Genomic DNA, 21,726 nt, shown 5'->3' on the forward strand with positions numbered 1-21,726 from the left:
TTCCTCAACTCAAATAAAAATTAGAAAAATTTGAGAAAAAATGAATAAATCTCAGAAACAAATAAAAAATGAAATAACTCCTTGTGCCATCTATGTGCGCAAGGCTTAAACTCCTAATTAACAGAAGTAGACATTGTCCTTGTATTGTCAATCTGAGTTTTTAATACAGTTTTTAAATATATTATGTATAGTATCTATATTTTCTTTTCACTTTTTTTTGGTAATTTTATGGTGTTAAGATTACAATATTACACATATATTATGAAAATTTTAAATTAATTTTTTGATTATTAAAAATGATGTGGGTCTTATGCAACTTAAAATACAGTAAGTTTTTGACAATCTGATGTTTGTCAATGTCGTTTGTCGTCGTCTGTTGTTTTGTCATTTGTCTTTGACACTCTATGTCAATTTTCCGTGTTTTGAATAATCTCCAAAAATAATATCGACAAATACTATAATTACTTTAAACAAAATGACTACATTCAATCAATAACAGTGAATTGTAAATTGCACAGCTTGTACAGTTTATCTCCCTAGAAGACGAATCCTTTCCTCCAAACAGCATCATTTCTAGTATTTTTCTTACATAGTTGTATGATTCATCAGTTTATTACTATAATCTTTATCATTTAAGCTTAGTGCATATTAAAAATGGCATCAGGTACTACATTACAAAAAGCAATAGATTTAGTAACAAAAGCCACTGAGGAAGACCGAAATCAGAACTATGCCGAAGCTTTGCGTTTATATGAACACGGAGTAGAATACTTCTTACATGCTATTAAATGTAAGTATTACCCTATTATATTCTCGGAAATTTGATAAAATTATGGTTTATATTAGATGAAGCACAAGGAGAGAAAGCTAAGGAAAGTATTAGGGCTAAATGCGTTCAGTATCTCGAAAGAGCTGAGAAAATTAAAGAATCAATAAAGAAAGGAAAGAAAAAACCTGTTTTAGACGGAGGTTCGAAGTAGGTTTAATTATTATAATAATGTAAGTTTATTTTATTTATAAAAAATTATTTAGAGAAGACAAGAAGAACAGTGACAGTGATGAAGACGATGATGACCCAGAGAAAAAGAAATTACAGACTAAATTAGAAGGGGCTATAGTTGTAGAAAAGCCTCATGTTAAATGGTCGGATGTAGCTGGGTTGGATGCAGCTAAGGAAGCTTTGAAAGAAGCTGTTATACTACCCATCAGGTTTCCTCATTTATTTAGTGGCAAGAGAGTACCTTGGAAAGGAATTTTACTTTTTGGGGTATGAACATTAGTTATTTTAGACATAGTTTGTTTATTCTGAGTTAGAAATGATCAATTATGTATCTATTTAGCCTCCAGGTACTGGTAAATCATATTTAGCCAAAGCTGTAGCCACAGAAGCAAACAATTCAACTTTCTTCTCAGTATCTTCTTCGGATCTTGTTTCGAAGTGGCTGGGAGAGTCAGAAAAGTTAGTGAGAAATTTATTTGAATTGGCCAGAGCACATAAACCAAGTATCATATTTATTGATGAAGTAGACTCCTTATGTTCATCTAGGTCAGATAATGAATCTGAGAGTGCTCGTAGAATAAAAACTGAATTTTTAGTTCAAATGCAGGGTGTGTTACATTGTATGATATGTGTAAGGATTTGTGTGTTTATGTATGTATTTATTACAGGTGTCGGTCATGATACTGAGGGTATTCTGGTGCTAGGTGCTACAAATATACCTTGGGTTTTGGACGCGGCTATAAGGCGACGTTTTGAAAAACGTATTTACATTCCTCTGCCTGAGGAACATGCACGAGCGACAATGTTTAAAATACATTTGGGCAATACGAGGAATGTGCTAACTGAAGAGGATATTAAGGAATTGGCAATGAACACTGAAGGGTAAGTTACACTGAACATGTTATATTTTCATGTGTTTTTCAAAAAACATAACTTGATACAATAAATTAAAGTAGTATCATTTATGCAAAATTAACATATTTGCCAAATTCAGCTTTCAAAACAGTTGTGATATTTTTTGCTGATGTATAGGGCTTATCTTTTACCCCACAGGAAATATATTGTTAAAATATTTACTTTTTTATTTAACATATTGTAAATACACTGTTCCTATTAATAAATATATGGTGATCATGTCTTAAAAAGTCGTTATATACATATTTTAAAGATAAATATTTAATAGAAAAAATAATATTGCTAATGTTTAGCAGTAAATATACACAAGGCGTTTATGCAATTTGTACAAAATAAATATGAATTTTTATATTTCTAGTTTTGTTTATAACTTGCAGTTAAAATAGAATAATCATATTTGTGTATATTTATCTTTTGGTAATTTCTATAATAGTACAAATTAGTATATTTACTAATAATAAACACAAATACTATAAAAATATAATAGTAAACTAATATACCTGTGATATATTGGTTTATCTGAGGGTGTATCCTAAACAATTTGATTCTACTGGGTGCGTCTGAAAAGTGGCCCACCCCTATAACTTTTTTCATTTTTCAGTTAAAAAACGAGATTTGGTATGTTAGTATATGACATAAATTAGGATTGATTAACATATTCAATTGTTTTCGGTCACTTCCTGTTTTACCGGAAATGACTACAACTTTTGATTTTTAAATGACACCCTCGGTATTTTTTTACTTTATTCGATAGAAAATAACACTCTGAATAGAATGACATATCACATGTCAACTTCTGACATTTTCGCATACGGTTTATTTGAAATTATAACTTGCGGTTTGTGACGAAAATTTAACTCGAAATACCAAGTGTATGGTATCAAATTATTCATAAAAAAATGCTTTTTCCAAATATGCTAATGAGCCACCCTCGTTCCATTTGAAAAAATTGAGATATGAGTAAAAATACGATTTGAGCATTTTCTAACTGGCCAGGACAAGACACTAAAAACATTAAACTGTGGCACTTCTTCAATTCAATTTTTTATTAAGCGTGAATGTCAAAAGTTGATATATGATAGTCATTCTATTCAGAATATCATTTTGTATCGAATAAAATAAAAAAATACTGAGGGTGCTATTTAAAAATCAAAAGTTGTAGTCATTTCCGGTGAAACAGGAAGTGATCAAAAACAATTGAATACGTCAATCAATCCTAATTTATATCATATACTAACATACCTAATCTCGTTTTTTAATCTGAAAAAAAAAATAAAAAAGTTGTAGGGGTGAGCCACTTTTGAGACACACCCGGTATAGTATACTAGTTTAAAGTACAAAAATTAAATACAAGATTACTACATCACACATTCTCTTCTTTATTTCTATTACAAAATAACAAGTTTCCGACTTATGAATTAAGGTCTTAAGAAAAAGAGAACTTTTAGAGTATATTTTAATTTGAATACTACCATTATCTGGCCAATATTTTTATATGCCTTGTATTTTTTATTTTAAATATACTTTAATTATAATAAAATTTATATTTTAGATCGTATAACACAAATATATCTACACAAATACCGACTATACTTACATCACAGTTTGGATATTTTTTGAATAAATATTTATCTATACAATAGATCAATAAAATTCAAATGTTAGTAATTATAACGGTTTTTTGTCTGTATTTTGCAAAACTATTATGTTATTAATGATATTTTTTTATTGTTCTTATTTAAATTAATATTGTAGTAGTTTTTATTTAAAATTTAAAATTCAAGATTAAAAAAGCTTAATGTTTTTTAAGCCTAGTCCTCAGAGAAATCTAGGGACAACTATCACTTTCCAGCAGTGGTGGACTAAGGGGGCGGTCCGCCCCGGGCCCCGTCTTTAAGGGGGCCTCCGAATCTTAATAAGTAATTGGCAAACAACGCCAATATATGTGTTCAGTAGTTTTAAACCAGTTTGTAGGTGGAGTAAGCAAACCATACATATACGCCAACTATAAACAGTATAAATGGAAGCAGATATTTACTTAATTATCAATTATCAGGCCCCAATAATTGTCAATGTCATTTTCTATTTAGGAAATTAAATCAAGGGGTAATTTTCTTTGTTTAAAATATCGAATAATTATTATTTTTTATATATTTTGAGACTGAATTTATTTACATATTTTAGCTTTTTAGTTATTTTTCATTTTTTCATTATTTATTTTTACCGAATAAACATTTTAAATTACAACCAATGCACAGCATAACTTGTATTCTAGCTTCATTACTGATGATGAGCAGTGAAGTCTTTAGTATAACGGGGGCCACGGGCCTGAGACAGCGAAGGGGTTCCTCGGATTTTGGAGGACTTACAAAATCGCGATATTTTGTCGCGGTATTTCCCTGGAAGCATTTTTAAGAAAAAAAATATTTAAAATTTTTGGACGAAAAAAAATACCTGTCAAAAAATTGTGTACAGCCTAAAAGTCAAATTTAGTGATTATCACAGCCCCTGTGATATAAAGAAAAGACATGTGGCTATCTATTTCAAAAATTAAATTGTTTAAATGTCATATAATAATGGCGGTAGCTGTCATGGAATTGAGCGATTAAAAAATTACCATAAATATTTTTTTTTTCAAATGGAAACCCACTTTTTTTATTTCACTAGTGAAAAGGTTTTCCAATTCGTTACGTTTTAACGTTTAGACATATTCCTATACTTAAAATAAATCGTTTTTAAGTTATTTAAGATTTAGTTTGAAAACGTATATTTTTCTTGCTTTTATCTAGCTTCCTTTGACATTAAGTGTCAAACAGTCAGACAATTTATTTCCATCTGTCAGAAAATGAATATTTGAATTTCCTATATTATAACTACTGCTGCCTTAAAAGTTTAAAAAGTGTATTTATATAAATATATCTCCATATTTTCGTTCTTTAGTGATATCTAATAGTTGATATTTTAATAATATACCGTACGATCGAAAAAAAAAACAGCGCACAGTTAGCTTGGAAATGACGACGATAATATTCTGTCATAGGCTACTTGTTAAAATCAAGAAAAATATACGCTTTAAAGCTAAATCTTAAATAACTTAAAAACGATTTATTTTAGGTACAGGAACATGTATAGTCAAAAAGTAACAAATTTTAAAAACGAAAGTAACGAAAGCCTTTTCACGAGTGAAATAAAAAAAGTGGATTTGCATTTGAAAAAAAAATGATTTATGATAATTTTTTAATCGCTCAATTCCATGACAGCTGCGGCTATTATTATATGACATTCGGACAATTTAATTTTTGACATAGATAGTCACATGTTTTCTCTTTATGGTACAGTGGCTGTGGCAGTCACTAAATTTGACGTTTAGGCTATATACATATTTTTGACAGGCAGTTTTTTTCCTCCAAAAATTAGAAATATTTTTTTTCTCAAAAACGGTTAACGTTAGGTATAGTGTTTAATATTAAAATTCATAAAATTTTACAGAGAATTTAAGTATGTAATAAAAAATGGGGTCACCTATTTAAAATAAGAAAGTTGCTATATTGAAAATATTTTTAATCGATAGATCTCATTGTGAAACAATGATATGCACAAAATCTCATATCTAGATATTGTAGTTCTCTAAAAACTGTAAGGCTATTTCTTTGGTTCTGTGAAAAATAGCCTTATTGACGCCTAGTGGTAAATCTAGATCTCTCGGGCGCCACCTCTGTGATTTATAGTGGCAGAGGCCCACGTTTGCCAGTACGGGTAGCCTTTAAACAGTGGAGACTCCAGGTATGAAGGGGTGCAGGTAAAGTCAAAATAAAACAATCAGTTTAAATTAAAATAATATAAACAATCTTTATTAACCTCAAATTCGTTGAGAAGCAGCCGTAAAGTCTTGGCTCAGGGGTTTCGCGCAAAATGGCGCGGAGTAAGGTTCTACGCAAGCGCGAGACTTTCTATTTTTCTAACCAAGGGCGCATGCGCGGCCTGAAATGCAGACGTAGATGGATGGATAGCTCACCCTAGTATTTGCGGTCGGGGAATGTACTGCGCATGTGTTAACTTTCGAAAGTTAGGATGACTTTCGAAAGTCGTCTGGTCCTAACCCAGCGCTTCAGTCAGCTACGCAGTGCCTTGTTACTTTCTAAAAAAACGGGCACCGCATGCGCACCGGGACGAAGACGGCAGGCGGCCTCCTGACGTCTGTCGGGTAGCGCAGGCGTGGCAAGATCGCGAAATCAAAAAGTTACTAGTTAAACCCTATCTTAACCCGGAGACGAAACTTGTTTTCGTTTGTTCACTAACCCACAATCTAACCGTACGTGAAAACAGCACCCACGGTCAAAATTGTAGGTTTTCACGCTTTCCTTCAATCACGGATGGATTAGGCCAGGAAACGCCTCCCGACAGTACTTGTGAAAGTACTGACCAAAGGACGCCACCTACTGCTCTGCCTAGTCAGCCACCTTTGAAAGACAGAGAACGGCCTTTCACAATTTAATGTAAAGCCGCTCACCGCTTTTCCGAAGGCGTTGGCTAAGACACACGTTCACGTGATTGAGTGAGGAAAACTGAAAGGAAAGTTTTCAAACGACAAGCTTCACTTGATGAAAAACGTGGCGTAGCACTACACTAGAAAAGACACTGCGCAGGACAGGATATTGCGGAGAGTAGTCGGGTGAGCACTTTCTAGAAAGCGAGGCTTTCTATCGAGTTTTTACCTTCGGAGGAGCAGAGTTCAGCTGTCGTCTAATCGCCAACCCAGGTACCAAGCAACTGCCTACTTTTGATTTTCTAACGGTACTGCTCTCGTCTACCGGAGTGGGGAAAGCAGCACACAGTGGGGACAACGGCGCGCGCCGTATCCCCGCCACTATCGATCGATACGAACCAAGACTCTACTGCTTGCTTTTAACAAAATAATCATTTTATAAATAATTTGATAATTACAAGCTAATTAATTTAATCACTACAAATTAATTATCACAAAAATTAAGTAACATCGTTACATACCCCCCTTGCTTCGGATAAAAAAAAAAAATATAGGAACATATATATATTTTTTTTTTTTTTTTCAGCTATGCTGAGTCAAATAAAACAACCTCAAAAACAAAATTTTATTAGTCTTTACTTAAGTCTAACTTATCTAATAATATAACCCTTTAGTTTACTCAAATCATCCGTTATTAAGGAAATAAAACACGTACCAAAACAAAATTTTATTAGTCTTTACTTAAGTCTAACTTATCTTAAAAAAAAACTTAACCCTTTTAGTTTACTCAAGTCATCCGTTATTAAGGAAATAAAACACGTACCAAAATAAAATTTTATTAGTCTTCACTTATATCTAATATTTTACTAATCTTAAACCTCCAGTAAATAAAGCATTTTCAAAAAAAGACTTATTAAACCAAAATTTATTATTTCAAAGAAAAACAATTAAATTCTACTACCACTTAGGCTATGCTAAATTAACAAAAGCAAAAACAAATAACATTTTCCATACGATATACTTAAATTTTCCTATCCTAAGTATATTTATAAAAAATAAAGAAAGATTCTCTGGCGGACGTCTCCAGCCCTTAACGTCGGCAATGCGGACACCTCCCGCGCGTCTCTGATGTTGAGTCCGGGCCCCTCCGGCGCGGAATGTTGGTTCGCTGTCGTGGTCTCTTTTTTTGTTGGCCCCCGGTGTTTGGTAGTGGATTGGTTGGGCGCACCGCCCGGAATTGTCCACAAGGACAATCTCTTGATTTAATACCGATGATGCCACATCGGGAGCAAAACAATAGGGCCCCTTTCTCACAACGTTCTCTGGTATGACCTGGGTTCCACAGCGCCAGCACACATTCAATTCAACGGGAACCCTATTTGGGTCGTGTGTTTCGTATAGTATTGGTCCAAAAGGATTTTCCATAGGTCGAATGGCCTCCAGATCTCGGTAGTATACCGGAGCTGGAGCGCGTGTATACGTGGCGGTCGGTCGGACGGACGAAGTTCTAGTCTGGGAGTAGCGTCCCGTGCTGGTGGAGGGGTGCACGACAGGGGCCATGGTGGTCACCGGTGCTGATAGACCTCGTCTTTCTCCGGAGTGTCGTACCGTGAAAACGGACGAGCGTACGACAGGGGCAGTGTACGTCACTGTTGTGGGGCATCAGGTGACTCTAGGGGTCGTACTGTATTACCTTGTGGGCGGACGAGAGACGTCGTGGAGGTAACTGTAGCTGGTTGACTTTGTTTGGACATGGCGGACGGTCGGACTACTGGAGATCTAGGTTGTCGTACTGTAGTACCTGGTGGGCGTACGTGAGAGGCGGTGGAGGTACCTGTTGTTGAACTTGGTTTGGACATGGCGGTCCGTTGAACTAACGGAGATCTTGGAGGTTGTCGTACTTGGTGTCCCATGCCGAGGGAAGAGCGCACCACAGGGGATGTGGTTACGGGAAAATTTAGGACATAATTCCGTCCTCGGACGGACGACGTGGGACGGCGGCGCTCCGTAGGCTCGAGTCTCAACTGCTCCATCACGTCCTCTTCCAGAGCTGAAACAAAGGATTCGCCCGACGACATCCCGTTCCTCTGTTCTTAACGTTGGGGCGATTATGTCTGGATTACTGGACGGTGGTGACTGGACGGTAGGTTTTTTTTTTTTTTTAATACGACTATTGAGGAGGTGATCTGGAATAATTCAAATTTATTAGTTGATTCGAATTTCAATGACGTATACAGTCAATAAATAGGGTTTAGAGGGAATCTAGGCCTAGGAACAGAAAAAAAATTGTTAAATAACAAAACAACAAAAAAAACAAAAGCCAACTCAAGCTTTTCTAATAGAAAGAAACTCAAACTTGGACTCTCCGACCCAACTCTCTATCACCAAAATTTCTAGGTTTGTCTATTATACTCCTACTTCTCATAGTCCGCTGGGATGGTCACTCGAATGCGGCGCCCTTTGCTGGTTGTCAGCCACATTCGATAGCGTCGAACGGGAGAAGCAGTGGGCGGTCGGAGTGCGCGGATCGCCTCTCTGAGTTCAAGGTTCCAGGTTCCGGGCGTGGCCTCTATTTGGTCAGCTAAGTTGATCTGTGATTGTTTGGAAGTGGAAGGGACGGGCGAAGAGGGTGTTGACGAGTCCGTGGCCTGTGTTGGAGGTTGGGCAGTGGGTAGGTTCGGGGGTCGGACTTGGATGTTGGATAATATTATGATTTTCGGGAGAACGTCGGTCGGAGGGATTGAAACTAATGGCAAGGGAAGTGGCGATTTGTTAAACTGGCTCACCATCTCCCGTATACTCTGTGTCCGGAGATTTCTTTCCCGCCGCACCCGTTCAACTTCGCTCCTCATAGCATATAAATGTCCTATGGGTGGAGCTCCTCTCGGCGGTTCTCCCAAAAATCGTCGGGACATGTCTAAAAGAAAAAATACATGTGTGTTTGTGTGTGATTTCTTTAGTAAGCGGGTTTGAGGTCTTTAATATGAATTCTCTGTAATTTGCGATTATTTCGATCAACCAGATCATAGACCACGGGCGAAAGTTTTCGGGTGATGGTATACGGGCCAGAATACTTTGGTGCGAGTTTAGCTGCAAACCCTTTCACTGCAGAAGACAAGGGATGCTCTTTCTTCATCACTCGATCTCCTGGTTTACATTGCCATTCTCTTCTACGCAGATTATAGTAGCGACTCTGTGACGCGAAAGCGCGTGACAAATGTATCCGAACCAACTCGAATGTTTCTTGTAGGCGATTTAAACGATTTTCGTTGTGTTTAACATCAGCAGTGGTCGGTTCAGGATCTTCGGACGGGATGAACTGTTGTTCGTCGCGTAGGTGTGTTTTTGGTGCTTCTAGCTCTCTACCATAGTTCAGGAACGCAGGGGTGAAACCAGTGGAGTCGTTACGAGACGTGTTGAAGGCAAAGATCAGTTCGGAGAGATGTGTATCCCATTTCTTGTGATCGCCCTCGCAAAACTGAGCAATCATCGTTTTGATCGTCTTATTTGCTCGTTCTACGGGATTAGCTTGAGGTGTATATGGTGGTGTAAATCGATGATTTATTCCAAATTCTTTCAGAAGTTGCCGGAACGGTTGACCAGTATACTGCGTGCCATTGTCGGTGATGACCGTGGCCGGTCTCCCCAAAACGCATCAGAATTTCGTCGTATAAGGCTTGGCTCACTGCCTTGGCAGTAGCGGTTCTGATAGCCTTACAGACAATCCATTTGGTAAATCTGTCTTGGAAAACTAGAACGTAACAGTTGCCTTTCGTAGACCTCGGCAATGGCCCCACTAAATCTGAACTCACAGTTTCCCACGGGCCTCGGATAGTCGTTGGTTGCATTCTTCCAGGCGTCTGTTGTTGAGATGTTTTATACTCTTGACAAGACCGACATCTTCGAACATATTGGGCGATGTCGCGAAACATTCCTGGCCAGTAATAACGGGCAGCTATCCGGGATGTAGTCTTGGCAATACCTAAGTGTCCAGCGGTGGGTTGATCGTGATTTTCTTGTAGAACTCGGGGCCGCGCTGATTTTGGAACACACAGTTTCCATGGGTCTTGCATTTCAGCCTCTTTGGCATCTGTCATATCTAAGAAGTGTCGGAAAAGTTTTCCGTCTCGGACACAGAAGTCGGGGAAATAGATCTGGGTGACTCTGTACTTCGGATCTTTTCTTCTCATACCATGGACAAATATCAGTCTCAGAAATAGTCAGCAATTCTTCTTCGGATGGCGGTGGATCGGTAGGGTTTCGGGACAGCGCATCCGCTATCTTATTGAGCACCCCTTTCCTGTATCGAATTTCAAAATCATACTGCTGTAGATAAATACTCCATCGGGCCAGTCTACCACTTGGATTCTTCAGAGAGTGTAGCCACCTGAGCGACTGGTGATCAGTGATTACCACGAAGCGATACCCCTCAAATAGGGTCTCATCTTTTCGATACCCCATACTATGGCTAGACATTCCTTCTCCGTGACTGTATATTTCTTTTTCGGATGAGGTAAGACTACGGCTAGCATAGGCAATGACATGATCACCATCATGTAAATGCTGAATCAAGGCCGCTCCCAAACCATTATCGCTGGCATCAGTTTGAAGTACGAATGGTTTCTGGAAACTGGACAAGTCAGAACTGGCGCCTTTGTCAAGCATTCCTTGAGCTTTTCGAAATCTCCCTCTTGATCCTCTTGCCACTGCCATTTGCTATTCTTTTTCAACAAGTTATTGAGGTTTCGCAATTTGTGAAAATCCAGGAACAAATCTTCGGTACCAAGAAGCTATACCTAGAAATCGTCGAAGACTTGTGACATTTGTCGGTGTAGCTAACTCCAAAATAGAGGCTACTTTATCCGGATTGGTTCGAATACCTTCTGGTGTGACCCAGTGTCCTAGATAATTCAGAGACTTGCGACCAAACTGACATTTTTCAGGATTTAATTTTAGGTTTGCTTTCTTCAAACGTCGAAAAACTTCTTCCAGGTGAGATAAATGTTCTTCAAAGGTCTCTCCTAGTACAATAATGTCGTCCAAGTAGGCAAAACAGTAAGGATCCAGCTCAGGTCCAATTATTCGGTCCATTAGTCGCTGGAAAGTGGCAGGTGCTGAGTGCAGACCAATCGGCATCACTTTAAAATGAAACAACCCTCTGGTAGGTAAGGTAAATGCCGTTATTGCCCTGCTTTCTAAAGTAAGCGGTACTTGCCAATATCCTTGTTTTAGATCAATACTGGATATGTACTTTGCCTTACGGAGCTTGTCCAGGATCGCATTTATATACGGCAATGGATAAGCATCTTTCCTCGTCACAGAGTTAATCTTCTGAAAATCCACGCAGAAATGATAACTGTTATCTTTCTTCTTTACCATTACAATCGGGGAGCTCCATGGACCATCGGAGGGTTCAATAACTCCGTCTTCGAGCATTTTGTCCACTTCAGCGTCTATAGTGGCCTGCATCTTCGGGTTTTGCGGTCGGTATCTCTGTTTAATAGGGTCTTTCTTTATTAGCCGGATTTCATGTTCCACCAGTGGCGTAGTACCACGAATATTCTCAAACCAGGAAGCTCCTGTTCCAGGAAAGACTGGAGTTTTACTTCTTCGGCTCTTGAAAGGTCTGGAATATCCAAGTTATCCGAGACAGTACAAAGTGTCGTGAAGTCGTTCTCCGTTACTACTTGTCCGTTCAATCTTACTTGAGGTGTCTGTAAATCTATATTAAATCGGTGCTTTCGCAGAATATCCATTCCAATCACGACTTCGGGCACCAGACTCTCCAGAGTGTGGAATACTTCATTCAAAACCTGATTTCCAATCTGGAATTTAATTTTATAGGCCTCGGAAATGGATTCGTTGGTACCGTTGGCAAGGGTTGCTCCCTTAGCGTTGGCTTGACTACAGTTGCTTTAGAATTACGGCACATTTGAGTCAAATTCTTTCCAATAAACGAATTGGCCGCCCCAGTATCCAGGAGGGCTGTATATTCGATATTCCGGTACCGGATCTTGAGGGTCGGGCGATTGTCGTATCGTAAAATGGGCGTGGTTTCGCTGCTTCGATTCGTCAAGGATCCGCGCTGCACCGAGGTTTGCGTGCAGCGCTGAGCTAGTTTCCCGAGCGGCCACATGGACAATCTCTTGACAATACTCCTTTTGTTTTACATCGGGAGCAAAATATTTGCGGCTTCTGCGTACAATCAGTACGATAATGCCCTGTCTGACCACATCTCCAACAGATTACGTTAGAAGTGGCAGGGGATGTTGATGTTGCAGCGTTGAGGGGTCTACGGGGAGGGGTAGACATGTGTCTTGATCCATTCTGATTTGTTCGTTGGTTCTGAATAACATTTGTATGGTTACTGGTATTCGGATAATCTTCAGTCCTAACGGCTCGCCGGGATTCACGATTTGGCCTCGTTTCGACGGTATCGGTCGGTACGTTATCGAACGCTACTCGTCTATGAGACGTCTGTTGAAGTTCGTTTCTCAGTAGTTCAAACTCCTTGGTGACTTGTGAAAAGGTCGAAATGTCATGGAAATCTCCTCTTCGGACATATTGACGATATTCCGGCAGTAAGTTTCGATATAACCATTGCAATTCTTGACTGGGAGATATGTTGCCATGACGGCGGATCAACGTTTGAAGGTCCGTGATATATGCTATGACGGATTCATTTGTACGCTGTACTCGGCGACTTATTTTGGCCTCCAAATCGACTTCATAATTAACAGGATAGTAGAAAATCCTAAATTCTCTTGTAAAGTCTTCCCAGTTCCTGTAATTGCCTCGGTTATTGCGGTACCAGAGTGCAGCTTCTCCTTGTAGAACTTCGGGTAGCTGTGGCAATAACCGATCTGGCTGAATGTTTTGTGCCGTACAAATTTCTTCGAGTCTCTCCAGAAAAGTTGCCGGGTCGGAACGCCCATTATAGGTCACTCCCCATTGACGAATATTTAATGGACTGGAAGTATAACTATGCGATATTCCAGTATTAGGTAGCAAGGATAGTTATTAATCATAGGAGCGGACATCACAGGTGCAGGTGTGATACCCGTATCCAGAGGCAAATTATAGTCAAACATCGTAGCAGCAGACATAGCATTTTGAGCGGTCGGTGTAGGTCGGGTTGTTGACACTGTTGTAGTGACAGTAGTGGTTGTAAGGGTAGCGATAGTACTGACGGTCGGTATGGTAGCACCATTTCCAGAAAAATCAAAAGGTTGCGTCCTAGGTTGTGGACTGGAATGACCATCTCGAATAAACTTCACAATCCTCCTCCGCATTTCTTCAAGTGTCCCTGTATTACACAAACCAAAGCGTGTCAATTGTGCAGCCAATTCGGATTTCTTTAGCAAATAAATCCACCCTGTGCGAGAGTCAGAATCCGTGCTTGGACCTGGTGGTACTAGGTTCTGTGTTGTAGGCATAAATCCGGTTTCACTAATGTCATCGGTGTCCCCGATCGAGTGAAAATCTTCTTTGGCCTCCATCTTTGGTTTTTCCCCGGTCTGTTACTCTTGACTGTGTTTAGAAAACTCACGCTTGACTGTTGTATTGTTTTCTTGTCACCCCTTCTCACACTGTTCCGGTAGCTTTCCTAGCTTTTCCTGGCTTTACCCGGTTTCTCCTTCTTTTGAAATGTCCCTGCTCGGGCGCCAAATTTTTGTAAGGCTATTTCTTTGGTTCTGTGAAAAATAGCCTTATTGACGCCTAGTGGTAAATCTAGATCTCTCGGGCGCCACCTCTGTGATTTATAGTGGCAGAGGCCCACGTTTGCCAGTACGGGTAGCCTTTAAACAGTGGAGACTCCAGGTATGAAGGGGTGCAGGTAAAGTCAAAATAAAACAATCAGTTTAAATTAAAATAATATAAACAATCTTTATTAACCTCAAATTCGTTGAGAAGCAGCCGTAAAGTCTTGGCTCAGGGGTTTCGCGCAAAATGGCGCGGAGTAAGGTTCTACGCAAGCGCGAGACTTTCTATTTTTCTAACCAAGGGCGCATGCGCGGCCCTGAAATGCAGACGTAGATGGATGGATAGCTCACCCTAGTATTTGCGGTCGGGGAATGTACTGCGCATGTGTTAACTTTCGAAAGTTAGGATGACTTTCGAAAGTCGTCTGATCCTAACCCAGCGCTTCAGTCAGCTACGCAGTGCCTTGTTACTTTCTAAAGAAACGGGCACCGCATGCGCACCGGGACGAAGACGGCAGGCGGCCTCCTGACGTCTGTCGGGTAGCGCAGGCGTGGCAAGATCGCGAAATCAAAAAGTTACTAGTTAAACCCTATCTTAACCCGGAGACGAAACTTGTTTTCGTTTGTTCACTAGCCCACAATCTAACCGTACGTGAAAACAGCACCCCACGGTCAAAATTGTAGGTTTTTCACGCTTTCCTTCAATCACGGATGGATTAGGCACAGGAAACGCCTCCCGACAGTACTTGTGAAAGTACTGACCAAAGGACGCCACCTACTGCTCTGCCTAGTCAGCCACCTTTTGAAAGACAGAGAACGGCCTTTCACAATTTAATGTAAAGCCGCTCACCGCTTTTCCGAAGGCGTTGGCTAAGACACACGTTCACGTGATTGAGTGAGGAAAACTGAAAGGAAAGTTTTCAAACGACAAGCTTCACTTGATGAAAAACGTGGCGTAGCACTACACTAGAAAAGACACTGCGCAGGACAGGATATTGCGGAGAGTAGTCGGGTGAGCACTTTCTAGAAAGCGAGGCTTTCTATCGAGTTTTACCTTCGGAGGAGCAGAGTTCAGCTGTCGTCTAATCGCCAACCCAGGTACCAAGCAACTGCCTACTTTTGATTTTCTAACGGTACTGCTCTCGTCTACCGGAGTGGGGAAAGCAGCACACAGTGGGGACAACGGCGCGCGCCGTATCCCCGCCACTATCGATCGATACGAACCAAGACTCTACTGCTTGCTTTTAACAAAATAATCATTTTATAAATAATTTGATAATTACAAGCTAATTAATTTAATCACTACAAATTAATTATCACAAAAATTAAGTAACATCGTTACAAAACTTCTAACGCAGGCTCAGCCTGGGACACCCTGTATAAATACTTGAATTTTGTCAACCATTATACATACGTCATTCAATTTTTACAAAATGTGCATTAGAAGTATATCATTATCTAAACAGACCGGGGCCACATTTAGCTTCGCCGCCCTGGGCCCCCAACAGGCTTAGTCCGCCACTGCTTTCCCAGTTTACATCTATGTTGCCACATTTCACGGGAATCTATCATATATTTAGAAGGAATTTAATGAAAAAGTTTTTCATTTATACAGAAGTAAAATTACATTATTTTTTATTATTATATTTCAGTAAAATAAAAAATATATAATTACTTAGTATAGTTTGTGCAATAAAAGTGTCACAAAGTCTGCATTTTATGGTATATTCTGCGGGGATTTTTTTTTCGGAGACGAATTTTCCTTTCTTCAAATTCATATCCACCCCATATTGTTTGCAGAAGACATTTATTCTTTGAAGTAGGTTCATCATTTATGTATAATTTTCATCTTTAGTTACAGACTTTATGTTTAGATTTTTTTTAAAGAAGTTTTGCTAGGGTAGTAATTTAGTTGGGCAAATTATTATATATTTTAATTTGATTAGGGACCCCTACAGGGGTTTACATTTCACATTTTATATTGTGTAAATAATTTTCCAGGATGTGCAATTCAGCATTTGGTGATGAAGATGGCAAAATTCTTGGATATTTTTCGAATTTCGTCTATAGTTGCGAAACGTCGCGCTCTAGCGAATATTTCGTTATTACGTAAATCTGAGTTAACCTTCGAGCGGGAGCGTCCGGAATTTTATACCGCAATTTTACTAATTTCGTTAAAACAAAATATCCATTGGGCGTAGGTCGGTGGTGCCATTAAATATTCTTATTTAGGGATATTTGACACCCTGTAGCCTGTAGTTAGTATCCAGCGATTTTGGTTAGGTTAGGCTTTCCAACACTTCTTTCCAAGTGACCCCTCTAATTTGATTGGTTAAATTGGGTGATGGTACCTTTTAGGTATATCGCCAATCTTGAAGTTATTGATGTAAATTTGATATTAATATGTCCTACAATTAATGTTTTAACGTTTTAAATACGACCGACGATCCGTATTTGTTAATAAAACGTACTAAATGTTTGAGATCACTTCAATAAAATTATTTATTTTTTGACCAAATTTGAGGTTAGAATGTAGCTTTCTCTGTTAGTTTAATAAGAGTGACAAAGAAGTTGATAATAATAGATATTATCTCTCCAAAAAAGCCTATATGGGTTTTTCGCCACTGCAAGAAAATCTACAAAATAAAATAGTTATTTTATGTAAACACTTCTGCGATAATCCCAAACGGAAACTACTTGTCAGAAGTTAGGTTAGGTTTAAAGATATGCAAATTTGCTTAACGAACAAATAAATGCTTAACGTTTCGGAAAGTTTATTTTCATCTATGTTAGGTTGAGAAGCGTTCGCCGTAACCGAGTTTTGATTGCTTTGGTTTCAACATTTTTGGAGGGTTTCGTTTTTGGTATTATTTATGGACGATCCGCACTTTTTTTGTTAGAAAATTTCATTATAAGTGTTCCTCTTTCCCTCCTTCTCAATTCTGTATAGAAAATTTTAAAATTTTGATGTACCGTAAAATGGGGTGAATAGAAACAGTTTCGTAGGCTATTAGCGATATACCGGTTGATAAAAAAATGTGGTATTATTTTCCAGAATATTTTAAAACATGGGTCTTTGTTTGTTCTTTGCGTATACATATAATTTGATTTTTGAAAAATATGCATATAAATATTAAATAAAAATAACATTTGTGTTTCTATTCACCTGCTATTCGGGAGAATAGAAACACACATTGATGTTAAGGTTTTTATCTATTATACTTCCAACAAGGTGATTAGAAACAGTAAATTATTACATATTTAAATAGGTTTAACAATCATTAACAATACATATAATATAACAACTTACATTTAACAGCTTATGTATTACTTTAAAAATAAATATTTTATTTATAAAGTTTTCGCGCCATACAAAATAGGTTTGGTTTGGTTTGGTTAAATCGATCTCACATTTATTGATCAGTTGATTGACAGAAACAGTGCTGCCACAGATAAAAATATAGTTTTTACATTTTATTGTGTATTACCAATGATAGAAAAATTAGATATGTCGACTCTTTTTACTTTGAATATTTTTAATCGTGATTTGATTTTTTTCAGAAATTTTGTTTCTATTCACCACTATGTTTCTATTCCCCCCATTTTACGGTACCTGAAAAGTTGTAAAAGTTGTATTTGACCCGTCAAATTGTATTAAAAGGACAGATAATAATTGCCATTGTAAATGTTCATTCGTTGGACAGACTATTATTATTCTATTTTTATTTCTCTTCTAGATATTCCGGTGCAGATATCAGTATAGTGGTTAGAGATGCGCTGATGCAACCGGTACGGAAAGTACAGACCGCCACGCATTTCAAGAAAATCAGAGGTCCCAGTCCAAAAGATCCGAATGTTATAATGGATGATTTACTGATCCCATGTTCGCCCGGTGATCCAGGAGCAATGGAAATGACCTGGATGGAAGTCGACGGTGATAAATTAGCCGAACCTCCAGTTACAATGGTATAGTATAATTTAAATTTATTATTTATTATTTTATGTTATAGTATAATTTAAATTTATTACTTATTATTTTAATATTGTTACTAGTGTTGTAAAATGCTTGGGAATATATTTTTGGGGGGAACGTTCTTTGAGAACCAAAGAGAACAAACGAGCAAATATCTAATTAGCCCAAAGAAAATAAGTTGGAAAATTAATGAGTTACTTTTTAAATTTTATTTTGAATTTTCTTTTTTTGTCTTATTATTTATAATAATAATAGCTCCCGTATATAGCGTTTAACGCCTTGGGAGTAGCAAGGTTCAGTTTGCCATGCTAGGGCCGATCGGTATACAAGGAAGGTAACGTTGCTAGCACTACGCTTCAACCGCCTATTATAACCTCAGGATTGTGAATCCCAAGTATTCATTTAAGGCTGAGTCGACCTAGGTACTCAAACTATTTTTATCTTGATAAAAATAGTCGGCTGATGAAATGCCAGCTGTAGGATTCGAACCCACAACCTTTAGATTGGTAGACGAGAGCTGTACATCTACGTCACCAGGCAGCATATTCGTAATTCGCCGACACATTAGCCGCTCGTATTATGTCGGGTACAGCGACGGACGACGGTTGCTAAAGTACCGACGTATTAGACTAGTCCCAACCCTTATGCGTCGGTTGTCAACCCTTATTACGAAAACGAAATACTGTTGTCTGCATATTGCATTACAGTATAACTAGGTTATGGTAAATCGAGAACTGTTAGAAAATTATACAAAACAGACTTGAACAGAAATTATCTTTAATACTAACATTAAACGTGCGGTGTATTCCATTTAAAATAAGCAATATGATTTTCAAAAATTTTATGAAGCAATTTTTAATTTGTCATTTTTAGTACAAGTGTAAAAAGTAGTGTTGTGTTATTCCAGGTTAAGGCTTGAGTCTCAAATTTCTTAAGTTCCACTTTTAGTTGGTTTCCACTTGGAAAGCAGAACGGTGCTACCTAGTTAGTAGAGTGTTCTCTTTATAATTTTCATCCCTTGGTGAGCTGGCACCCAGAGTAGGACTTCAAATTAATTGATATTGAGATAATTGCTTTTAACGCTGCTTGACTATCAGATAAGACGGCTATTTCTTGTTTCCGATAGTTCCTATCTAAGACAAGTTGTACGCATCTTTCAATAGCGTATATTTCTACCTGTTAAGCTCAACGCGCACTGCATCAGATCGGACCGGTCAGCAAAGGCGATAGATATAGACCGGCGCCGGCGACTACCAAATATTGCGGCATGTAGAGGCCGCCTATCTATACATATACATACCTACCGACATAGAGACTCCTACCTATACATATCTACGATAGTCGAGTCACCGCCGTCGCGTCGCCGTTTCTGCCCACTGGTTTGGAGAATTTAGTTCTCGGCCCAAACACTCCGATCCCTGGTGGTAAGAGAAGGAAACATTCTCTCATATAAGAAGCCGAGCCACAGAGATATTTCTAGTTGCATTAAGTAGTGGCGATATTAATCTAGATGGCCCAAATGTGGAATGTTATGTTAGTGCGAACTTCATAATTTTTAGATTAATTAACGTTTAGATTTATTTTTAATTGATGCCCTCTAATGGACCACCAGTTCACTTTTGGAATAAAGTCAAATTGTGTCCAATTAACTTACTTTGATTTCAAAAGCACGTAGTTTTCATGGAATATTGGGACACCATGTATAATATACAGGGTGGTCCGAATTGTAATCGGGAACCTTCGGCATAGAGGTGTGTAGTTCGTGAACGAACTAGTTCCAATGAACTATTCCGACCCCGGAATGAAAGAACTAGTTCCCGGGTTCTCAAAGAACTAGTTCCGCAGGACCTATTCCGGGATCGATATTTATAATATTATTATAAATAATATATGCGACGGAGACGGATCGGCCAGCGCGATCGTAGCCCGATGCTAGGCAAGAGTGGGGAGTGCCAGCCGTATGTTATCGGATCCGGACCTAGAGGAACTAAAGTTATAAGATATAAGTTATAAAATATTAAAGTTATAAAAGACTAGTTTACGTACGAATCGGCCAGCACGATCGTAGCCCTATGCTAGGCGGGAGTTGAGAGTGCTAGCCGTATGTTACCTGTCCCGGACCGAAAGGACTGAGAGGAACTAATTAAAAGACTAGTTCACAGGAATCTATTCAGTTGGCAGATCCGATATAATAATACATGGCGACGACGATGGATTCGGCCTTGTCTATTGCCATAGCCGGCGTAATTACCACAGAAAATTGTCGTGGATACTGTTTTTGATTTTTAGTTTGTTCTTTGAATATGTTATGGGAATGTTTCACTTTAGGTCCCTAAAATTAAGAAATATCTTATAAAACGCGAAGTAGATATTCTGAATTTTTAGACAAAAACAAAAAGCTTCAAGTAAGGAAAAATGCAATTTTTCGTAAAATTTTCGTATTATTTGCTCCAATTGATTTGGTAAACCCTGATTTGAGTTTCTTTTTTATTTTTTTTATCTGCAATAAAACTTATATTATGTTTTTAACATACGCCGCAGTTACACGTCTCGTTATATTTCGTACATTATAAAAATTATACAGGTCATACTGTGAATAGTTCTGACTGACAACGACACCCATTCGGGAACAATTGTCAACTAAAACCTAGTTCAAGGAACCTCTGGGGGGACTAGAATTCCTACCTCTACTTCGGCAATATATTCTGCAGATAAAAATAAGTAAAAAAAGTTTATGTCCTAAAATGGCTTCGTTTCAGAGATACAGGGTGTAGAATTTTCACATTTCTATTTCGTTTTTTAATATGCTCAGTTACTTCATATCTACAGAGTTACCCCAGTTTAGTTGCAATTGTAGGCTATCTTGCTTAATAGCAAATATAGAATCTTGAGGTTTTCAAGAATCTTGCCCTAATAATAATAATTTTAAAGTAGTATGAAAATAGCAAATCTACAGTATAATTTTTTCTTGTAGAATGATATGCTGAGGTCCCTAGCCACGTCGAAACCTACCGTAAACGACGAAGATTTAGTGAAACTGGAAAAGTTCATGAAAGATTTCGGTCAAGAAGGTTAATAGGAATAAATTTATTGGCCTAAACAAATTCTATATATAAAAACGTGATTTTTGTCTGTCCAATGTGGTTTCTTCATTCCCCATTTGGATATGTGTTAATAACTTTATATTTTTTTCTCTGAAATAAAGCAAAACAAAATTGTTTTGATCTAAATTATTGTTTTTTGTTCTCAATTTTTGAAATTTAAAACGTGAGTAATCTACACAAATTGTAAAATAAGCTAAAAACGCAAAAAACGGTTGCTTAAACTAGTTTCTAAATGTAAACCTAATTTTTGTATTGTTTTCTAGGATTTCCCGTATGAATCGCCTTATTAGTTTTTATTATAATATATGAAATAGTTTATATTTGTATTTAATAAAGATATTAAATAGTAATTCGTTTTTAACTTACATTTGATACCTCACAACTACCTATAATATCTAATAAGTAACAGAAAAAATAATCTATGTAATTTTAAATTCATACAACAGACAACTGTCACGTCCATAGATAAAAGAAACTACCGTATGATCGAAAAAAACGATGTCCAGTTGGCTGGGAAATGACGATCGATGACATTTCCCATATAA

General features: G+C 37.9%; 2 protein-coding genes across 3 annotated transcripts; one reads left to right on the forward strand and one right to left on the reverse strand.

Annotated features, from left to right (window-relative positions):
- The first annotated feature begins 372 nt into the window (after positions 1-372).
- On the forward strand, positions 373-21,531 carry LOC115885871 (vacuolar protein sorting-associated protein 4B). Of its 2 annotated transcripts, none has more exons than XM_030904900.1 (8): positions 373-576; positions 638-790; positions 847-976; positions 1,033-1,267; positions 1,341-1,608; positions 1,669-1,882; positions 17,842-18,070; positions 21,052-21,531. In XM_030904900.1, exons 2-8 carry the CDS (start codon positions 655-657, stop codon positions 21,151-21,153), a joined length of 1,314 nt encoding a protein of 437 aa, XP_030760760.1. In that variant the 5' UTR covers positions 373-576; positions 638-654; the 3' UTR covers positions 21,154-21,531. The 2 variants fall into 2 exon arrangements, with proteins under 2 accessions (XP_030760760.1, XP_030760761.1); XM_030904901.1 differs by having other exon boundaries at positions 643-790.
- Positions 8,553-15,440, reverse strand: LOC115885872. Its single transcript, XM_030904902.1, has 3 exons — positions 15,159-15,440; positions 8,820-9,318; positions 8,553-8,587 (listed from the first exon to the last, which is right to left on the reverse strand). The coding sequence occupies exons 2-3, from the start codon at positions 9,314-9,316 to the stop codon at positions 8,572-8,574; spliced, it is 513 nt and encodes a 170-aa protein (XP_030760762.1). The 5' UTR covers positions 9,317-9,318; positions 15,159-15,440; the 3' UTR covers positions 8,553-8,571.
- Positions 21,532-21,726: the final 195 nt, after the last annotated feature.

This window comes from Sitophilus oryzae, unplaced genomic scaffold (assembly GCF_002938485.1).
Source record: "Sitophilus oryzae breed Bouriz unplaced genomic scaffold, Soryzae_2.0 scaffold_465_pilon_pilon, whole genome shotgun sequence".
In the NCBI taxonomy this organism is placed as follows: Eukaryota; Metazoa; Arthropoda; class Insecta; order Coleoptera; family Curculionidae; genus Sitophilus; species Sitophilus oryzae.

Bases quoted from the DNA above. Each gene is read 5' to 3' on its own strand.
- LOC115885871 (XM_030904900.1), top strand. From the start codon at position 655: ATGGCATCAGGTACTACATTACAAAAAGCAATAGATTTAGTAACAAAA. The intron at 791-846 runs GTAAGTATTACC...GGTTTATATTAG, and splicing joins CTTCTTACATGCTATTAAAT to ATGAAGCACAAGGAGAGAAA. The intron at 1,268-1,340 runs GTATGAACATTA...GTATCTATTTAG, and splicing joins AAGGAATTTTACTTTTTGGG to CCTCCAGGTACTGGTAAATC.
- LOC115885872 (XM_030904902.1), bottom strand. From the start codon at position 9,316: ATGTCCCGACGATTTTTGGGAGAACCGCCGAGAGGAGCTCCACCCATA.